Below are 21247 nucleotides of genomic sequence, written 5' to 3'. Positions count from 1 at the left end.
CTGAAAACAGAGTTGATAATAATGAAATATTTAGTGTAAATAACCTTGCTCTCTGCTGTCTGTGGCAAGTGGCACACTTGTCCTCACTAAGTTGGGTGGCACACCCGACTGAAAACAGAGTTGTATGGGTTGATAATAATGAATTATTTTAGTGTAAAAACTTTACTCTCTGCTGTCTGTTGCAAGTGGCACAATTGTCCTCACTGAGTTGGGTGGCACACTCGACTGAAAACAGAGTTGTATTGCTTGATAATAATGAATTATTTTAGTGTAAATAACCACACTCTTTGCTGCCTGTGGCGAGTGGCACACTTGTCCTCACTGAGATGGGTGGCACACCCGACTGAAAACAGAGTTGTATTGCTTGATAATAATGAATTATTTTAGTGTAAATAACCACACTTTTTGCTGCCTGTGGCAACTGGCACAATTGTTCTCACTAAGTTGGGTGGCACACTCGACTGAAAACAGAGTAGTATGGGTTGATGATAATTAATTGATTTAGTGTAAATAACCTTACTCTCTGTTGTCTGTGGCGAGTGGCACACTTCTCCTCACTAAGTTGAGTGGCACATCCGACTGAAAACAGAGTAGTATGGGTTGATAATAATGAATTGTTTTGGCGTAAATAACCTTACTCTCTGTTGTCTGTGGCGAGTGGCACACTTCTCCTCACTAAGTTGAGTGGCACACTCGACTGAAAACAGAGTTGTATGGGGTGATAATAATGAATTGTTTTAGTGTAAATAACCTTACTTTCTGTTGTCTGTGGCGAGTGGCACAATTGTTCTCAATGAGTTGGGTGGCAAACTCGACTGAAAACAGAGTAGTATGGGTTGATAATAATCAATTATTTTAGTGTAAATAACCTTACTCTCTGTAGTCAGTGGCGTGTGCCACACTTGTCCGCACTTAGTTGGGTGGCACACCCGACTGAAAACAGAGTTGTATGGGTTGATAATAATGAATTATTTTAGTGTAAATATCTTTACTCTCTGCTGTCTGTGGCAAGTGGCACAATTGTCCTCACTGAGTTGGGTGGCACACTTGACTGAAAACAGAGTTGTATTGCTTGATAATAATGAATAATTTTAGTGTAAATAACCACACTCTTTGCTGCCTGTGGCAAGTGGCACAATTGTTCTCACTAAGTTGGGTGGCACACCCGACTGAAAACAGAGTTGTGTGGGTTGATAATAATGAATTGTTTTAGTGTAAATAACCTTAATCTCTGTTGTCTGTGGCGAGTGGCACACTTGTCCTCACTAAGTTGAGATGCACACTCGACTGAAAACAGAGTTGTATGGGTTGATAATAATGAATTATTTTAGTGTAAATAACCTTACTCTCTGTTGTCTGTGGCGTGTGGGACACTTGTCCGCACTTAGTTGGGTGGCCCACCCGACTGAAAACAGAGTAGCATGGGTTGATAATAATGAATTGTTTTAGTGTAAATAACTTTACTCTCTGCTGTCTGTGGCGAGTGGCACACTTGTCCTCACTAAGTTGGCTGGCCCACCCGACTGAAAACAGAGTTGTATTGATTGATAATAATCAATTATTTTAGTGTAAATAACCTTACTCTATGCTGTCTGTGGTGAGTGGAACACTTGTCCTCACTAAGTTGGGTGGCACACTCGACTGAAAACAGAGTTGTATGGGGTGATAATAATGAATTATTCTAGGGTAAATAACCTTACTCTCTGCTACCTGTGGCAAGTGGCACACTTGTCCTCACTAAGTTGGGTGGCACACCCGACTGAAAACAAAATTTTATTGGTTGATAATAATGAATTATTTTAGTGTAAATAACCTTACTCTCTGTTGTCTGTGGCGAGTGGCACACTTGTCCTCACTAAGTTGGGTGGCACACCGACTGAGTTGTAGGGGTGATAATAATGAATTATTTTAGTGTAAATAGCCTTACTCTTTCCTGTCTGTGGCAAGTGGCACACTTGTCCTCACTAAGTTGAGTGGCACACTCGACCGAAAACAAAGTTGTATTGCTTGATAATAATGAATTGTTTTAGTGTAAATAACCTTACTCTCTGCTGCCTGTGGCGAGTACGTGGCACACTTGTTCTCACTAATTTGAGTGGCACATCCGACTGAAAACAGAGTTGCATTGCTTGATAATAATGAATTATTTTAGTGTAAATAACCACACTCTTTGCTGCCTGTGGCAAGTGGCACAATTGTTCTCACTAAGTTGAGTGGCACTTCCGACTGAAAACAGAGTAGTATGGGTTGATAACAATGACTTATTTTAGTGTAAATATAACCTTGCTCTCTGCTGTCTGTGGCGAGTGGCACACTTCTCCTCACTAAGTTGAGTGGCACATCCGACTGAAAACAGAGTTGTATGGGTTGATAATAATGAATTATTTTAGTGTAAATAACCTTGCTCTCTGCTGTCTGTGGCAAGTGGCACACTTGTCCTCACTAAGTTGGCTGGCCCACCCGACTGAAAACAGAGTTGTATTGATTGATAATAATCAATTATTTTAGTGTAAATAACCTTACTCTCTGTTGTCTGTGGCGAGTGGCACACTTCTCCTCACTAAGTTGAGTGGCACATCCGACTGAAAACAGAGTTGTATGGGTTGATAATAACGAATTATTTTAGTGTAAATAACCTTACTCTCTGTAGTCTGTGGCGTGTGGCACACTTGTCCTCACTAAGTTGGGTGGCACGCCGACTGAAAACAGAGTTGATAATAATGAAATATTTAATGTAAATAACCTTGCTCTCTGCTGTCTGTGGCAAGTGGCACACTTGTCCTCACTAAGTTGGGTGGCACACCCGACTGAAAACAGAGTAGTATGGGTTGATAATAATGAATTATGTTAGTGTAAATAACCTTACTCTCTGCTGCCTGTGGCGAGTGGCACACTTGTTCTCACTAATTTGAGTGGCACATCCGACTGAAAACAGAGTTGTATTGCTTGATAATAATGAATTATTTTAGTGTAAATAACCACACTCTTTGCTGCCTGTGGCAACTGGCACAATTGTTCTCACTAAGTTGGGTGGCACACTCGACTGAAAACAGAGTAGTATGGGTTGATGATAATTAATTGATTTAGTGTAAATAACCTTACTCTCTGTTGTCTGTGGCGAGTGGCACACTTCTCCTCACTAAGTTGAGTGGCACATCCGACTGAAAACAGAGTAGTATGGGTTGATAATAATGAATTGTTTTAGCGTAAATAACCTTACTCTCTGTAGTCAGTGGCGTGTGCCACACTTGTCCGCACTTAGTTGGGTGGCACACCCGACAGAAAACAGAGTTGTATGGGTTGATAATAATGAATTATTTTAGTGTAAATATCTTTATTCTCTGCTGTCTGTGGCAAGTGGCACAATTGTTCTCACTAAGTTGGGTGGCACACCCGACTGAAAACAGAGTTGTGTGGGTTGATAATAATGAATTGTTTTAGTGTAAATAACCTTAATCTCTGTTGTCTGTGGCGAGTGGCACACTTGTCCTCACTAAGTTGAGATGCACACTCGACTGAAAACAGAGTTGTATGGGTTGATAATAATGAATTATTTTAGTGTAAATAACCTTACTCTCTGTTGTCTGTGGCGTGTGGGACACTTGTCCGCACTTAGTTGGGTGGCCCACCCGACTGAAAACAGAGTAGCATGGGTTGATAATAATGAATTGTTTTAGTGTAAATAACCTTACTCTATGCTGTCTGTGGTGAGTGGAACACTTGTCCTCACTAAGTTGGGTGGCACACTCGACTGAAAACAGAGTTGTATGGGGTGATAATAATGAATTATTCTAGGGTAAATAACCTTACTCTCTGCTACCTGTGGCAAGTGGCACACTTGTCCTCACTAAGTTGGGTGGCACACCCGACTGAAAACAAAATTTTATTGGTTGATAATAATGAATTATTTTAGTGTAAATAACCTTACTCTCTGTTGTCTGTGGCGAGTGGCACACTTGTCCTCACTAAGTTGGGTGGCACACCGACTGAGTTGTAGGGTTGATAATAATGAATTATTTTAGTGTAAATAACCTTACTCTCTCCTGTCTGTGGCAAGTGGCACACTTGTTCTCACTGAGATGGGTGGCACACCCGACTGAAAACAGAGTTGTATTGCTTGATAATAATGAATTATGTTAGTGTAAATAACCTTACTCTCGATCTGCTGCCTGTGGCGAGTACGTGGCACACTTGTTCTCACTAATTTGAGTGGCACATCCGACTGAAAACAGAGTTGTATTGCTTGATAATAATGAATTATTTTAGTGTAAATAACCACACTCTTTGCTGCCTGTGGCAAGTGGCACAATTGTTCTCACTAAGTTGAGTGGCACATCCGACTGAAAACAGAGTAGTATGGGTTGATAACAATGAATTATTTTAGTGTAAATAGCCTTACTCTCTGTTGTGTGTGGCGAGTGGCACACTTGTCCTCACTAAGTTGGGTGGCACACCGACTGAGATGTAGGGTTGATAATAATGAATTATTTTAGTGTAAATAACCTTGCTCTCTGCTGTCTGTGGCAAGTGGCACACTTGTCCTCACTGAGTTGGGTGGCACACCCGACTGAAAACAGAGTAGTATGGGTTGATAATAATGAATTGTTTTAGTGTAAATAACCTTACTCTCTGCTGTCTGTGGCGAGTGGCACACTTGTCCTCACTAAGTTGGCTGGCCCACCCGACTGAAAACAGAGTTGTATTGATTGATAATAATCAATTATTTTAGTGTAAATAACCTTACTCTCTGTTGTCTGTGGCGAGTGGCACACTTGTCCTCACTAAGTTGGGTGGCACACTCGACTGAAAACAGAGTTGTATGGGTTGATAATAATGAATTGTTTTAGTGTAAATAACCTTACTCTCTGCTGCCTGTGGCGAGTGGCACAATTGTCCTCACTAAGTTGGGTGGCACACTCGACTGAAAACAGAGTTGTATGGGTTGATAATAATGAATTATTTTAGTGTAAATAACCTTACTCTCTGCTGCCTGTGGCGAGTGGCACAATTGTCCTCACTAAGTTGGGTGGCACACTCGACTGAAAACAAAGTTGTATTGCTTGATAATAATGAATTATGTTAGTGTAAATAACCTTACTCTCTGCTGACTGTGGCGAGTGGCACACTTGTTCTCACTAATTTGGGTGGCACATCCGACTGAAAACAGAGTTGTATGGGTTGATAATAATCAATTATTTTAGTGTAAATAACCTTACTCTCTGCTGTCTGTGGTGAGTGGCACACTTCTCCTCACAAAGTTGGGTGGCACACCCGACTGAAAACAGAGTTGTGTGGGTTGATAATAATGAATTGTTTTAGTGTAAATAACCTTTCTCTCTGCTGCCTGTGGCGAGTGGAACAATTGTCCTCACTAAGTTGGGTACGTGGCACCCCATGCAGAAAATATCATGAGCTTTGTCCCAATTTCCTCATGAGATACGCCCCTTTCTCATGAGGAAATTGGGACAATCCTCATGAGAATTATGGCTCATGAGCCGAAATTCATGCGTACAAGATCATGAGATCCGACCTTTTCTCATGAGCCTCGACCCTGACTTTTCTCATGAGCCTCCTGATCTTGCCTCATGAAGCTCTTGATCTTTTCTCATGAGCCTCATGAGATCATGCTCGTGAGACGACCGCTCGCTGTCCAGACAATGTAGGTTATTTACGCATGCGTGCCAAGGGAAATAGTCGGTGTGGCTGTGCAGATGCGCGTATGGAGTGAATTCGTCGCTGTTTCCTCGGTAATTTACTTTTAACAGTTATATTTAGTCAACAACTATAGTGATACTCTAGCTAGTAAAGTTTCTCTTTGATCTAGCTATGCTTGTGCTTGTTGCTAGACACTTTGTTTACAGCTCACCAAAGCTCGTGCTCATGGAAGCGGATCTCCCGGATAGAATAATTGAACCAGCGCTAACACAACGGAGAAAGTAGCACGCGCACACACACACACGCACACACACACACACGCGCGCGCGCGCGCGCGCGTTTATGCTTTAGTTAATTAAGGAACGTTAATTTGCAGTGGTAACATGTTGAATCCTCTCAGAAGATACATTTACTCTTTCACCTGTGTATTTTTAGAAAGCAAACATCATTGAGACTGGGAGATGTCACATAGAGTTCCAGATGACTTGAAGGGTCTGTTTGATGCCAGCATCTCTGTTGAGATAGATGTTCTCACATTCACAAGATTGGTTGTATAGGAAATGGTCAATATTCTTCATTGAAGTATGACACACTATTTAGGAGAAACAATTACACAAGTTTACAAGAGACGATGATGCAAATGCTGAAATATTGTACATATTTCTGTCTGTTGGAACCTAGCTGGAAGGATGAAAAGTTTGAACATGATCTAACAGCATCAGTTGTTCATCCACTAAGAAATGTTGGTCCTTGTGCTCTTGTTGAAGCAGCTATGCAAGACGATGTGATCACAAACTGGCCGATCGAGACCTGTAGTTAGCGCAAAGGCTAGAATATCTTGAGCTACTTTCTGTAAATAGATTACTTTGCAAGTGCGCATCAATACTTAATTGTGAGGGGAGACATGTAATTGTTGAAACTCTCAATGATATCGAAGTAGATCTGTAATCATAGAGACCACGCTGCATGTGAACTTAATTGATACAAATACAACTAGAATGGAAAGTGTGTGTATCAATCTATAGTCAACTATATAACATAGCTACATCAAGATTTTGCTGTCCTGCTTTCATGATTTGACGGTCAGTTGGATCAAAGTAATTGTACTAAAGGCAGATGTTGATATTGAAACTACATATTTGCCACAGTGGTGGTCAGATATGTCTACACTTATCAACATTTCAAAACTTCGAATGACTTGTATTGAGGGAAGAAACTTTCAATTGAATTTAAACTTAGTAGATATCTTACCCAATTCAAACCATTAATAGAAATATAACTAGAATGTATAAAGAATGTGTATTTACAATATTCAACCATTTTATATTATGCTATAGCTACATACAGGTTGTGCTGTTTGTAGCTCCACTGCCAGAGTTGAATCAATATATTTATATTATGTAAATATTAATATCAATTATTAAAACTTTTTCAAAATATTAGTACAGTAAATAGAAGTTTGTATGCAAAGTTTTACTTGTGAAACTACATATTTGCCAAAGTGGTGGTCAGATATGTCAACACCTAACAAAGATTTTAAAAAAATTCGAATGACTTGTATTGAGGGAAGACAACTTTCAATTGAATTCAAACTTAGTAGATGTCTTACCCAATTCAAACCATTGATACAAATATAACTAGAACGTAAAGAATGTATAATTACAATATTCAACCATTTTATATTATACTATAGCTACATTCAGGTTTTGCTGTACACAGCCAGATTGAATCAAAATAATTGTACTATGTAGATATCAATACCAATCATTAAAACTTTTTCAAAATATTAATACAGTAAATAGAAGTTTGTATGCAAAGTTTTACTTGTGAAACTACATATTTGCCAAAGTGGTGGTCAGATATGTCATTACTTGTCGACAGATTTCAGAAATTCGAATGACTTGTATTGAGGGAAGACAACTTTCAATTGAATTCAAACTTAGTAGATATTTTATCCAACTCAAACCATCGATAGAAATATAATTAGAATGTAAATAATGTGTATTTACAATATTCAACCATTTTATAATATCCTATAGCTACATACAGGTCTTACTGTATATTGTTGCTCCACAGCCAGAGTTGAATCACAATAATTATAATATGTAGCTATTAATATCAATCATTAAAACTTTCTCAAAACATTAATATAGTAAATAGAAGTTTGTATGCAAAGTTTTACTTGTGAAACTACATATTTGCCAAAGTGGTGGTCAGATATGTCAACATTAGTCGACAGATTTCAGAAATTCGAATGACTTGTATTGAGGGAAGATAACTTTCAGTTGAATTCAAACTTAGTAGATGTATTACTCAATTCAAACCATCGATAGAAATATAACTAGAATGTAAAGAGTGTGTAATTACAATATTCAACCATTTTAGATTATACTATAGCTACATTCAGGTTTTGCTGTACACAGCCAGAGTTGAATCAAAATAATTGTACTATGTAGATATCAATACCAATCATTAAAACTTTCTCAAAACATTAATACAGTAAATAGAAGTTTGTATGCAAAGTTTTGCTTGTGAAACTACATATTTGCCAAAGTGGTAGTCAGATATGTCAACATTAGTCGACAGATTTCAGAAATTCGAATGACTTGTATTGAGGGAAGACAACTTTCAATTGAATTCAAACTTAGTAGATATCTTACCCAACTCAAACCATCGATAGAAATATAATTAGAATGTAAAGAGTGTGTATTTACAATATTCAACCATTTTATAATATTCTATAGCTACATACAGGTCTTACTGTACATTGTTACTCCACAGCCAGAGTTGAATCAAAATAATTGTAATATGTAGATATTAATATCAATCATTAAAACTTTCTCAAAATATTAATACAGTAAATAGAAGTTCGTATGCAAAGTTCTACTTCTGAAACTACATATTTGCCAAAGTGGTGGTCAGATATGTCAACACCTGTCGACAGATTTCAGAAATTCTAATGACTTGTATTGAGGGAAGACAACTTTCAATTGAATTCAAACTTAGTAGATATCTTACCCAACTCAAACCATCGATAGAAATATAATTAGAATGCAAAGACTGTGTATTTACAACATTCAACTATTTTATAATATTCGATAGCTATAGACAGGTCTCACTGTACATCCCATGCAGAAAATATCATGAGCTTTGTCCCAATTTCCTCATGAGATACGCCCCTTTCTCATGAGGAAATTGGGACAATCCTCATGAGAATTATGGCTCATGAGCCGAAGTTCATGCGTACAAGATCATGAGAACTGACCTTTTCTCATGAGCGTCGATCCTGACTTTTCTCATGAGCCTCCTGATCTTGGCTCGTGAGCCTCTTGATCTTTTATCATGAGCCTCATGAGGCCAAGCTCGTGAGACGACCGCTCGCTGTTCAGACAGTAATTACGCATGCGTGTTAGAGCAGTGTTTGTTACGGGTTGTACGATGAGTGAATTTGTCGCTGGTGCTTCAGTGATCTACTTTTCACAGTTATTTATTCAACATCTAGTGGTATCCTAGCTAGTAAAGTAACTCTCTGATCTATGTACGCTTGTGCTTGTTTCTAAAGTCTATGAACGCTTTGTTCACAGCTCTCCAAAGCTCGACCTCGTTGAAGGCGTCCTCCCCTGGGTAGAAGAATCGAACCAGCGCTAACACAATGGAGAATGTAAATTAAAAGAGGATGATCTCGATGGAAGTACATGTATTCTTACCAAGTAGTGCTGCTAGACTGGACGTGGACACGATGTTCTTTTGCTCCCGTCCGTTCTTTGTGTACAAAACACTACACTTCATCAACTCTTCTGCAGAAAAGAATAGAGGGACGAGAGCTCTTGCCGTCTTTATGGGATTTGGCTTGTTTCTTGCTACCATTGCCTTCATATACAGGATCTTAAAGCAATCACCGATGTGTATGTACTACAGACACGCAGTAGGAGAAATTAAATTAAGTTCTGCAATATCGTGTTGAGGGTATCTTACCTCACTACTGTGGTCGTGCTGCACTTTTGGTAGATTCAATGGATCGAACTGCAGGTGACGTGGGAGTGAAAGTTTTGTTGTAGTTGTTATTGGCTGAAGAACAGAAGCTTCCGTGTCATTTGGGTGCGGCTGGATCATGACGTCGACGTTTGTACATGTACTGTCACTGTTCTCTGAATCAACCTCCAGAAAGCTGGAGTTGTTGCTGCTGATCTCATCGGAGGTTGGGCAGCTGTCTTCAGATATGGCACTCCTCATTGCTTCTTCAGTGTCTGTGATGAGATTTTGCTGGGGCGTAGCTTGAAGTTCCATATCAAGCTAATTAAGGTATTAATTATTACTTATATCAGCATATTAAATGTAGAAAATTATGTAGCCTACCAGTACATCCATAATTCTTTCTTGCTTATCCACAATAGTCTTCATCATTTCTAGTGTTTCTGTGACCTAAAAGTGGAATTTTAGTTGATAGTACACATTTGATATTTAATTAAAAATCAGATCAAGATCTTGCTTTGATATCTTGACTGTTCATGTGTTGCTGCAAGTGAGAACATATAGCGGCAAGTTCACTTTTCATGGTTGTGCACGATGTGCAGCAGGTCTTAGTAGCTGCTTCTGTAGTAACATTCTCCTATACACACATTCACACATGGGTTCATACACCACACACATGCACATTCACACACAAACATTTGACTTTTTGTTGATTTGAGATTGTTGTCTTTAATTGCATGCTAGCTGTCCTGCAGGCTTATAATATAGAAGTTAGAATGTGTTACTGTACACTATGTGACACAGTTATTATGTTGTTATCTCTATTTATGTTCATTTCTGTATCAGCTATTTGTGCATTGGTCATTTTTTTAGTCAACTGGCACGTGACATTGTCCAGGTCTGTATGCCATGGCCAGATATGTTGCTTGTGCATAGTACACATGCTCTGCCTCTATTTTATTTCTACTCCGTCAATGTGACATTTTTTATCAAGCTACTATGGTGTATTATAGTATGCAAGAGTCATGAATCAAAGGTGTGATGCTTACATTTGATATAGTTCTCGTTTTGTGCTGCTGTTGTGTTATGCCTCCCAAAAGCTGGTGTTGTCTTTGTGCTTCTGCTTTTTGTCGTGCTTGTTCTTTCTTCTTTCTCACTTTTGCATGCTCAGCTCTTTCAGATTCCATTGCCAACTCTCGCTCATGTTCTTTTCTGTGTGCAGGAAGTTGGTCGCAAATGGTGACTTCTACAGCCATGACATCAGTTAGCTGTTGATGCTGGTAATGTTCTGCTGTCTGTTCCTATATCCATAAGTATGTGTGTATATATATATATATATATATATATATATATATATATATATATAGAGAGAGAGAGAGAGAGAGAGAGAGAGAGATGTCAATTTTACTTCTTTTAGTATCTTAATTTTGTTCTATGTAAAGGCGCTTTCAGAGTTAGCTCCTACAATATAGTAAACACTTTCTTGCTTACCGTGTATTGTCTGTTTTGTTTGAGTATTTCTGAATAAATGATGTATTAGACTGTAGCGTAATATATGATCAAAACACTTCTTTGTGTTTCTTCTGTATGGCTGTACTGGCAATGTCTTCATGCAGAGATCCATTCTTAAAAACTAAGATTACCTGACAACTGTCTATTATTTAATTTAACCAAGCAACTTTCAATTGTTGCTATCTTGCAACTATTGTCTCTCTGTCATTGTGTTTATATTTTGTAATTTATGTTATATCTTTAATTGCTAATATTCTGCAATTTTGGCATGCTTTGTGTGTCCCTGTTAATCAGTTGGATAGTAAATAATGTTGTATGAAAACACTTTTACTGACATTCTGCAACAAATTATACTTACATTAAGAGATGATTGATGAGAAATTAGGTTACAACAGAGAATATGCCCAGAAGACAGAACTTTTAATTTTGAATTTACTATACAGCAACTATTGAATTAATTAGTAGCTGTAACAGACATTTAACTTCAACCATGACCATGACTCTAACGTTTTGTTTTTGATGTTTTGGCAGTAGTTTGAATTATGCCCTGCTATTTGCTTTGTGAAGTTTTTAAATTAGTCAACAACAAAGTATCTTTGATTTGAATCAGTCTGTGCACTTGCAGCATTCAACACAGTTTCTTTTGCACTAATCCGGTGGTTATGCAGTGCAATGTGCAAGTTGGTCGAGGTATCTAAGGATCAATAAATTTTGGTGATGGTATGTTTGAATTTGAATGAGCTAGTTAGTGGGAGAAACTTGGATTGTATGGTTTACAAAATTGGTTTTAGTAGTTGGTCGGTCTAACTGTTTCAGTGTTTGTGCAACATGGTACAGTACGTTCATGCACACATTAGTTTATTAGCTCATTCTTTGTCTGGTCAAATTATTTAATTAACGCAAATTCTCGCGTACACCAGTTGTTGGGCGGAGACAACACATAATCTCGGATAGGGTGTGCCGTCTAGGCTTGATCAAATCACAGATAAAGTCGCAGCTATTTGCTAGCTGATTTGCCCAAGCATAGTACCGCTAAAGGGGCGGAGACAAATCGAAATCCCGGATATTTGTTCGCCGTACTGTACAGTACGTGTGACGAAGTCTTTCTTGCGGTTATTTCAACAATCTCGTTGGACGTCGTCACTTCGAAGACGTTGCTGCCGTTGTAGGGAACAGGCAGAGAGAACGTGGCTATTCGACGCACATGCACTGGCAAACGGAAGGTCTCTTCAAAGACCCGGATATACTCCAAAATATCTTGCTTTTATCCAAACTTTCTGTAATAAACAACAGGCTACGTTCGTACCATCCGAGGTTAGCATCGGGCAGTGTAACTTAAATTCGGTGGAGATCCAATGCCCCGTTTTAGGGAAACTCGCGCGCTGAGTGGAGGCGGGTTGGATCAGCAAGAAACCGCGTCGTCTCAAGAGGACTCTGGACAGAGACATCTTCACTATCTATCTGATCGGTTCTGCGTGCTCGAGTAAAATTCGGTGGCGCTGGGACTCACCGTTTAGGAGATACGCTGTTACATATAGACATGTGCACACAGACACACCCACAGAAATCTCCTTTAGATTATGGTTGGCAGGACAATGTGGCATTTAGAGACCCCAGGCTTTCAAGGCTTATGTTGAAGATAATTGGCAAAAATAACTGATGGAGTCAAAGCCAGGTCTAATTATCCTGGCGATAAGAAGTAGAAGCAGAGTACACCATCCATTTGGAATATTCTTATTTCTACATAGGGTGAGCGGGAGATTGATACCTGACCAAGCTTACAATAGAATGGTGACTTAAAGCACAGTACTAACACTAAAGTGCACAACTGTCTGTCACCAATTTGCTACTTTGAGACTGGTTAGATTGTAATGTTCTTATTTATATAACCTATCTGCCTGTTGTACCCTGAGCGCATGTAACTGTAACTCTCTACAATAGCTATAGTTGCATGTAACCGTTAATTAGAATAGGGATAGTAATAACACAGCCTGACTACTATTCCTGCAGTAGTACATAGAAATTAATAATTACGAATGTAATCAAGTCTGTATCTCTTGTCTACTGTGGTATTGATTGGTTCCTACCATGTGGGCAGCAGTCATAGCAAAGACCATGAAAAGTGCCTTCGGCATCATTTACCTGAAACAAACCAGCTGTTGCTTGTGCTGAGGCTTCCCCGTGCATGTCCAATAGCTTTGTTGGATCGTTTTGCTGCTGCTCATTTTCTGCTTCAGCTACCTCTTGACTTCCATTCTGCTCATCCATGAGATGTTGGCTCTGCTGCTTGTTTGGTGTAATATTGATTCCATCTTGTGTTGTTCTATGGCTATCATTTTGCCCCTCTCTTGGCTTTTCCTGTTATATTTGAAAGCGTCAGTTAATTGTCAGTAAGTGTTTAAACATGATATGTTCCGCAGAATCATTGGTGTTTCTACTTAAAATTGGTAAGCAAGCAGACACAAGCATGAGAGAGGCTAGAGATTTTTGTCTCCAATTACTGCCTCTTCTCTGCTATATGCCATGTACTGCTGTTACAGTGTACTATAAGTTAAATAATAAAATGACACTTTCACAGCTACAGGATGCACTACATGCATGGTCATACCTTGGAAGTACAGCTGGTCTAGGCATGCATGCATGCAGTAAGTTGCAGCTAGCAGGAAGTTTCCTTCAGTTTGACATTATACCTACCACTGTCTCCTGGGTGGAGGGTGTTTTGATATCCAGCACAGTGGCATGGTATCGACCGCCTGTTTTGCTCCATCTTCCTATTACTTCTGCTCCAACGGAGACTTTCTCATAGTCTGCTATTGGCTCCAGTCTGGACACTGGCAGAATTTCTGTGGACATGTCATCTGACCATTGAACAGTAAATTGACCTAAAAATGCATGCAGACAATTCATGATGGGAGAGCACAATGAGCGAAGGAAATGTCTAGAAGTTGATTCTATACATTTCTTGTAGAGTTTTCGCCACTCAGACAAAGATGAAGGCACTTTCAACTCTTCTTGAATTCCTTGCCTTTTGCCGATTCTACGCCGTTTTGCTGGATTGTCTTTCTCTTTGTCAAGGGCGGGAGTACGGAAGTCTTGAGAATTCATGTCAGGCACGTACTGTGACCAAGTGAGGTCCAGTGAGTTGAGCGCATGTTAAATTGCGCGCCGAAGCCGTTCATTGGTGGACTTTCTGGCTATGCTGTCTTGTCATTGGCTGACCGTCGTTAGTGCTTTTGTACTTAATTTATTGTAGTGGACACTTATCTAAGCCACGGATTGTGTGCCTCCGCAGGGCGTGTAATTACACAGTATTTCGTGGATCGATACACTGCGCAGCACTGCACCAGGCGTAAGTCTTTCGTTGTGATCTCTCTATAGCTACTCCAGTAGATACAGAGCTGCGCCTAGGTACGTACTCAGTATGGCCACGTCCAGAGGCAAGTACAAACAATGGGAGAATCCTACTTGCAGCAGAACTGCTTCGAGATGGCGTAAAATGGCTCACAGTGCTCTGGATGTTACGGGCGTGCAAGGGACGTCTAGCACTGCAGCTGCAGTAGATGCAGGTACAGTAACTACTTCAAGATGAGCCAGACATGTTTGCACTATCTGAGAATGGCTTCATATCTAATGAGCTAAACCATATGTCTGTACATCACAGCGCTCAGTCACCCTGCATGATTCACACTAGAGGTGGCTACTTCAACATATTGCAGCATTAATTACTATTAAAAACATTTGAGTACTTAGTCTTTATCTACGTGATACTGTATTCGACCCTAGTTGGTTAACTTAGTAGATGGCGTAACAAATAAGGAAGACATGATTGGCGATCATGACTATGAAGACAAAAAACTTCTGGTTCATGGGCTGAGAAGATTGAAATACATGTAATCTAGTTTATTGCCTACTCTTAAATTAAATAGTGGTTTGTTTGACATGACACAAGGTGATGTGGAAGAGAGATTTACCAGTGGAGACAGATCTGAAATCCTGATGCAAGTTCCTGAAACTGACAGTTCCACACACACAATCGGAAACCTGCCGCCCCATTGTCCTGATGAGGATCTGTCTTGTGATGTCGATGTCAGGTAATTAAATTTGAATTTTTGGATACTTTTGGCAACGTAGTAAATTACAATCAATTGAATGTCATTATGGTGTGCATACACAGCAATGCAGACGAGTTAGCGTGTTCATACTCAACTGCTAACACTTCTAAGCAGATCACAAACACTAATCATGAAGGCATTGAAGTACTCAGGAGGTTGGCTGTTAGGCATCATCTAAGTGACAGTGCTTTGGAAGATGTTTTAGGAGCCATACGAATCCACTTACCGCCGCCTCTTGAAGTACCACGACATTTAAGGTCTCTGTATCTATTTCGCCAATGTGCAATGACAGATTCGCGTGCAACCTCTGAAACTGGTGCTGTCCTTCCTCACACCATCATTCATTACTTGTGTGGAAACTGCTGGGACAAAGTTGATGGAACTATTGGCTGCAGTAGGGATGAGTGTGAAGATGAAAAATTGGTTGCGTTCTATGAATTGTCTATAGCTCAGCAGATTCAAGAATTTTTTCAAGGTATGTAAGTATTATGTCTTTTGTGAGTTTGTTACATGTATATATTAAACCCAAGAATACCTGTTTGTTAGACAAACAGTTCTCACATTTTCTACTACACTGTGATACTAGACTGTCACCAGTTGAGGATGGTGTTTCGGACATCTGGGACGGAGCAGAGTACAGACGTTTATTTGCGCCTTCTTCAGACAAAGCGGTATATCTGACCGTGGCAATGAACATTGATGGAACGCCCTGCTTTCAGAAAGGCAAGGTGTCATTATGGCCAGTGTACTTGCGCATAAACGAACTTCCTGCCAAAATCCGGTGACTGTTGAATATATGTTGGCATTATACGTATATTTAAATTGCAGTTGCTTTTTTGAACGTCATTTTTAGGCATTCTAAAATGTACAAGGTCCTAGCTGGATTATGGTGCGCGTTGTCCAAGCCATCAATGACGTCATTTCTACAACCCATTTGTAGACAACTCAATAAGCTCCAGTATTCAGGTTAATTGTTGTTTACTTGCTTGTCATCCACTGTTAATTAATACTGTTTGGAGTGACTTGTGTAAATGGTTTGCATGTGCAGGAATTGAGGTTAATCTGCCATCTGGTACTAAGATAAATTGTTTTCTTCAAGTGATAGTAATGGTAGCTGATCTACCTGCAAAGGCAGCAGTCTTGAACTGCAATCAATTCAATGGAAGGTTTGGGTGCTCAGACTGTGAGATTGAAGGAAAAGTAATTAAGAAGGGAAGAGGTCATGTTCGTGTCTACCCTTTTCTTTCTGTTGCTGCACCGCCTCGAACTCATAGCACAGTTTTTAACCAAGGAACTGTTGCTGTAAACAGTAAAGTTGTAAGCAAAATTTGCATGTACACAACTAAAACCATACATGGCTTTCAACGCAGAGTGTATATTAATTGCTGCCTGTATATAGGTTGAAAGGGGAGTGAAAGGTCTGTCAGCATTATTCAATTTAGCCAACTTTGATGTTGTGAAAGGTGTGCCTGTGGACTACATGCACTGCGTTCTAGAGGGCACTGTCCGTCTTCTCATGCAACTGTGGTTTGAAGGAAAGCACAGTAGTAAAGCATTTAGTCTACGAAAGCACCTTTTGGTTATATCCAGCATTTTCGAAGCCCAAAAACCACCGAATTTTGTAGCTCGATTACCTTCCAGCATATCGAAATACAAAGAATGGAAAGGTATGAATCTAGTCTGTAGAGTAAACTATTATATTGGTCAATAATTACTGATGTATAAATTGCATTATGCACGTGTGTCATAGCCACAGAGCTCAGATCTTGGCTTCTCTTTTACTCCTTGCCTCTTTTATCCTACTATTTGCCATATGAATACTGGAGACACTTGGCGCTGCTAGTGAACAGCATGCACATTATGCTGAGCAACTGCATCTCAAATGAGGCACTGATAGTTGCAAATAGTATGCTAAGAACTTTTGTGACCAAATTTTCGGATATGTACGGTAAGCATGCATGCAGAGAGATTCACTTTGTTTGCGGTTGTTGAATTGTTATACTTTTACAAGGTGAAGAGAACATGTCAATGAATATCCACATGCTGCAGCATCTCAAAGATGGAGTACAAAATTTTGGTCCTTTGTGGACCCATTCAGCATTTGAGTTTGAGTCGCTTAATGCTGTCATCAAAAGTGCAGTGTCTGGAAAGACACATGTGGCACAGAAGGTAGTTTTAGTTTCTTGTAATCATACATCAGGTGTGTGTGTGTGTGTACGTGTGAGTTGCATGTATAGTTGCATGTATATTCAGCTTTTTGTTAGTAATTATTGTCTATATGTGAACATATGCAGAAACAGTGTAGCTAAAATTATTTCAATCTATAATTCTTAAATTTGTCTAGATCATACGGCATTGGTTTGATAATCTCCTTCTTGGAAAAATTCTCCAAGCTTGTCAGATGTGTCTTTGGGACAAATTGCAATTGCAACAATTGGCCAAAGAAATAATTTGAGACTTGGGTATGGTGCTAGTATGTTACACACACACACACACTCACACACACACACACACACACACACACACACACACACACACACACACACACACACACACACACACACACACACACACACACACACACACACACATACACACACACACACCACATGCATACTCTCTCTCTCTCTCTCTCTCTCTCTCTCTCTCTCTCTCTCTCTCTCTCTCTCTCTCTCTCTCTCTCTCTCTCTCTCACACACACACACACACACACACACACACACACACACACACACACACACACACACACACGTTTATATGCTACAATTAGAGAACATTAATTTGCAGTGGTCACATGTTTCTCTCAGAAGATACATTTGCCCTTTCGCCTGTTTCTTTTGAGAAAGCAAGCATTGTTGAGACTGGAATAAGGATCAAAGAAGATGCCATTAGAGTTCCAGATGACTTGAAGAGTCCGTTTGATGCCAGCATTTCTGTTGAGAAAGATGTTCTCACTTTCACAAGACTGGTTTTGGGATATGGTCAATACTCTTCGTTGAAGTATGAGACACTATTTAAGAGAAACAATTATACAGTGAAGTTTAGAGGAGACGAGGATGCATATGCAGAAATATTGTATTTTCTGTCTGTTGGAACGTGGAAAGATGAGACGTTTGAACGTGAACTAACAGCAGCAGTTGTTCATCCACTAAGAAATGTTGGGCCTTGTGTTATTGTTGAAACAGCTATGCAAGATGAAGTGATCACAAACTGGCCGAGTCCTGTAGTTAGAGTGTAAAAGCTAGAATATCTTGAGCTACGTTCTGTAAATAGATTACTTTGCAAATGTGCATCAATACTTGTAAGGGGAGACATGTACATTGTTGAAGCTCCCAATGACATTGAAGTTGATCTGTAATCATAGAGATGGTGTACTTGCTAGATAGTAGTGTGGTGTACTTGATAGATAATTAGCTTCATGTTTGTGGTTAGAATGAGAGTTTGCGCAGTTAACTGTCACTCGTTCGTTGTATAGTTTGACGTTGGTACAGTAGTACACAATAAACGGCTAGTGCATTGATCATAATTAAGTACACTGTGTAATACACATGCAGCAACGCTGTGTTCGAACTTGACAGAAATATTACTACAATGGAAAGTGTGTGTATTGATCACTAGTCATGCAACCATGTCTACTACACAATATATAGGTCTACTTTCTAATATAGTAAATACAAGTTTGTATGTAACGTTTTACACGTGAAACTACATATTTGCCAAAGTGGTGGTCAGATATGTCAATACTTGTCGACAGATTTCAAAAATTTGAACGACTAGTATTGAGGGAAGACAACTTTCAATTGAATTCAAACTTAGCAAATATCTTACCCAACTCAAACCATCAATAGAAATATAACTAGAATTTTATATTATACTATAGCTACATACATGTCTTACTGAATATCGCTGCCAGAGTTGAATCAAAATAATTGTAATATGTAGATATTAATATCAACCATTAAAACTTTTTCAAAATATTAATATAGTAAATAGAAGTTTGTATGCAAAGTTTTACTTCTGAAACTACATATTTGCCAAAGTCGTGGTCACATATGTCAACACCTATCGAAAGTTTTCAAAATTCGAATGACTTGTATTGAGGCAAGACAACTTTTAATCGAATTTAAACTTAGCGTATATCTTACCCAACTCAAACCATCAATAGAAATATAACTAGAATGTAAAGAATGTGTATTTACAATATTCAACCATTTTATATTATACTATAACTACGTACAGGTCTTACTGTACATTGTTGCTCTACAGCAAGAGTTGAATCAAAATAATTGTAATATGTAGATATTAATATCAATTATTAAAACTTTCTCAAAATATTAATACAGTAAATAGAAGTTTGTATGCAAAGTTTTACTTGTGAAACTACATATTTGTCGAAGTGGTGGTCAGATATGTCAATACTTGTCAACAGATTTCAAAAATTCGAATGACTAGTATTGAGGGAAGACAACTTTCAGTTGAATTCAAACTTAGTAGATATCTCACCCAATTCAAACCATCGATAGAAATAGAACTAGAATGTAAAGAATGTGTGTTTACAATATTCAACCATTTTATATTATACTGTAGCTACATACAGGTCTTGCTGTACACAGCCAGAGTTGAATCAAAATAATTGTAATATGTAGATATTAATATTAATTATTAAAACTTTCTCAAAACATTAATATAGTAAATAGAAGTTTGTATGCAAAGTTTTACTTCTGAAACTACATATTTGCCAAAGTGGTGGTCGGATATGTCAATACTTGTCGACAGATTTCAAAAATTCGAATGACTAGTATTAAGGGAAGACAACTTTCAATCGAATTTAAACTTAGTAGATATCTTACCCAACTCAAACCATCAATAGAAATATAACTAGAATGTAAAGAATGTGTATTTACAATATTCAACCATTTTATATTATACTATAACTACGTACAGGTCTTACTGTACATTGTTGCTCTACAGCAAGAGTTGAATCAAAATAATTGTAATATGTAGATATTAATATCAATTATTAAAGCTTTCTCAAAATATTAATACAGTAAATAGAAGTTTGTATGCAAAGTTTTACTTGTGAAACTACATATTTGCCAAAGTGGTGGTCAGATATGTCAATACTTGTCGACAGATTTCAAAAATTCGAATGACTAGTATTGAGGGAAGACAACTTTCAATTAAATTCAAATTTAGTAGATATCTTACCCAACTCAAACAATCAATAAAAATATAACTAGAATGTAAAAAATGTGTGTTTACAATATTCAACCATTCTATATTATACCATAGCTACATACAGGTCTTGCTGTACACAGCCAGAGTTGAATCAAAATAATTATATTATGTAGATATTAATATCAATCATTAAAATTTTTCAAAATATTAGTACAGTAAATAGAAGCTTGTATGTAAGTTTAACTTCTGAAACTACATATTTGCCAAAGTCGTGGTCAGATATGTCAACACCTATCGAAAGTTTTCAAAATTCGAATGACTTGTATTGAGGGAAGACAACTTTCAATTGAATTCAAACTTAGTAGATATTTTACCCAACTCAGGTCATCAATAGAAATATAACTAGAATATAGTCAACCATATATACATTTTTGTTTCTTCACCGCCATCGGATCAAAATTAATGTATTAATTAAATGTAGTTATTAATAGCAATTATTGAAAAAGTTTGGAATATTAATTAACACAATTGAAAATGGTATGTGGCTTTAATTAATTGTTAATTAAACTGTACATTTGCAATGGTCAGATATCATACTGTATGACACAGGGCAGTGGGCTGACGTTGAGCATAGTTATTACTACGTGTATTGTCTAGCCACGCCTATGTATTGATTGTGTAATTACGTGCCACGCGAACGCAAAGTGTGCATCTTCCGTGTGCTGTTTGGAATTGCGATGTATATGACACCACTAGATGTCATACGCTTCGTTGCGCTGTTTTGGCACTTGACGATCGCGCTCTCACGGACAGATTCT

The 21247-nt window shown here is 38.4% G+C and overlaps 2 protein-coding genes and 2 long non-coding RNA genes across 4 annotated transcripts; 3 read left to right on the top strand and 1 right to left on the bottom strand.

The window, feature by feature from the left end:
* Positions 1-5398: 5398 nt before the first annotated feature.
* LOC134182171 (uncharacterized) lies at positions 5399-6653 on the top strand. Its single transcript, XR_009970281.1, has 3 exons — positions 5399-5936; positions 6091-6147; positions 6213-6653. It is a non-coding gene; the product is annotated as an uncharacterized LOC134182171 (long non-coding RNA).
* A 2427-nt stretch (positions 6654-9080) lies between these two features.
* Positions 9081-9753, bottom strand: LOC134182284 (uncharacterized). Its single transcript, XR_009970306.1, has 3 exons — positions 9631-9753; positions 9363-9567; positions 9081-9299 (listed from the first exon to the last, which is right to left on the bottom strand). It is a non-coding gene; the product is annotated as an uncharacterized LOC134182284 (long non-coding RNA).
* Positions 9754-14635: 4882 nt separating this feature from the next.
* LOC134181719 (uncharacterized) lies at positions 14636-18172 on the top strand. The gene is made up of 11 exons (XM_062648987.1): positions 14636-14705; positions 15089-15230; positions 15314-15726; positions 15798-16032; positions 16105-16217; positions 16300-16568; positions 16651-16918; positions 17002-17199; positions 17263-17420; positions 17596-17713; positions 18039-18172. The coding sequence occupies exons 1-10, from the start codon at positions 14636-14638 to the stop codon at positions 17704-17706; spliced, it is 1977 nt and encodes a 658-aa protein (XP_062504971.1). The 3' UTR covers positions 17707-17713; positions 18039-18172.
* Positions 17947-18764, top strand: LOC134182239 (uncharacterized). The gene has a single exon (XM_062649621.1). It carries the CDS (start codon positions 18046-18048, stop codon positions 18487-18489), a length of 444 nt encoding a protein of 147 aa, XP_062505605.1. The 5' UTR covers positions 17947-18045; the 3' UTR covers positions 18490-18764.
* Positions 18765-21247: the final 2483 nt, after the last annotated feature.

This window comes from Corticium candelabrum, chromosome 7 (assembly GCF_963422355.1).
Source record: "Corticium candelabrum chromosome 7, ooCorCand1.1, whole genome shotgun sequence".
NCBI classification, from domain to species: Eukaryota; Metazoa; Porifera; class Homoscleromorpha; order Homosclerophorida; family Plakinidae; genus Corticium; species Corticium candelabrum.
The sequence above is the reverse complement of the archived record's forward strand: the minus strand, read 5'-3'. Positions and strand labels throughout refer to the sequence as shown.

Bases quoted from the DNA above. Each gene is read 5' to 3' on its own strand.
- LOC134181719 (XM_062648987.1), top strand. From the start codon at position 14,636: ATGGCTCACAGTGCTCTGGATGTTACGGGCGTGCAAGGGACGTCTAGC. The intron at 15,231-15,313 runs GTAATTAAATTT...GTGCATACACAG, and splicing joins TCTTGTGATGTCGATGTCAG to CAATGCAGACGAGTTAGCGT. The intron at 15,727-15,797 runs GTATGTAAGTAT...CCTGTTTGTTAG, and splicing joins GATTCAAGAATTTTTTCAAG to ACAAACAGTTCTCACATTTT.
- LOC134182239 (XM_062649621.1), top strand. From the start codon at position 18,046: ATGTTTCTCTCAGAAGATACATTTGCCCTTTCGCCTGTTTCTTTTGAG.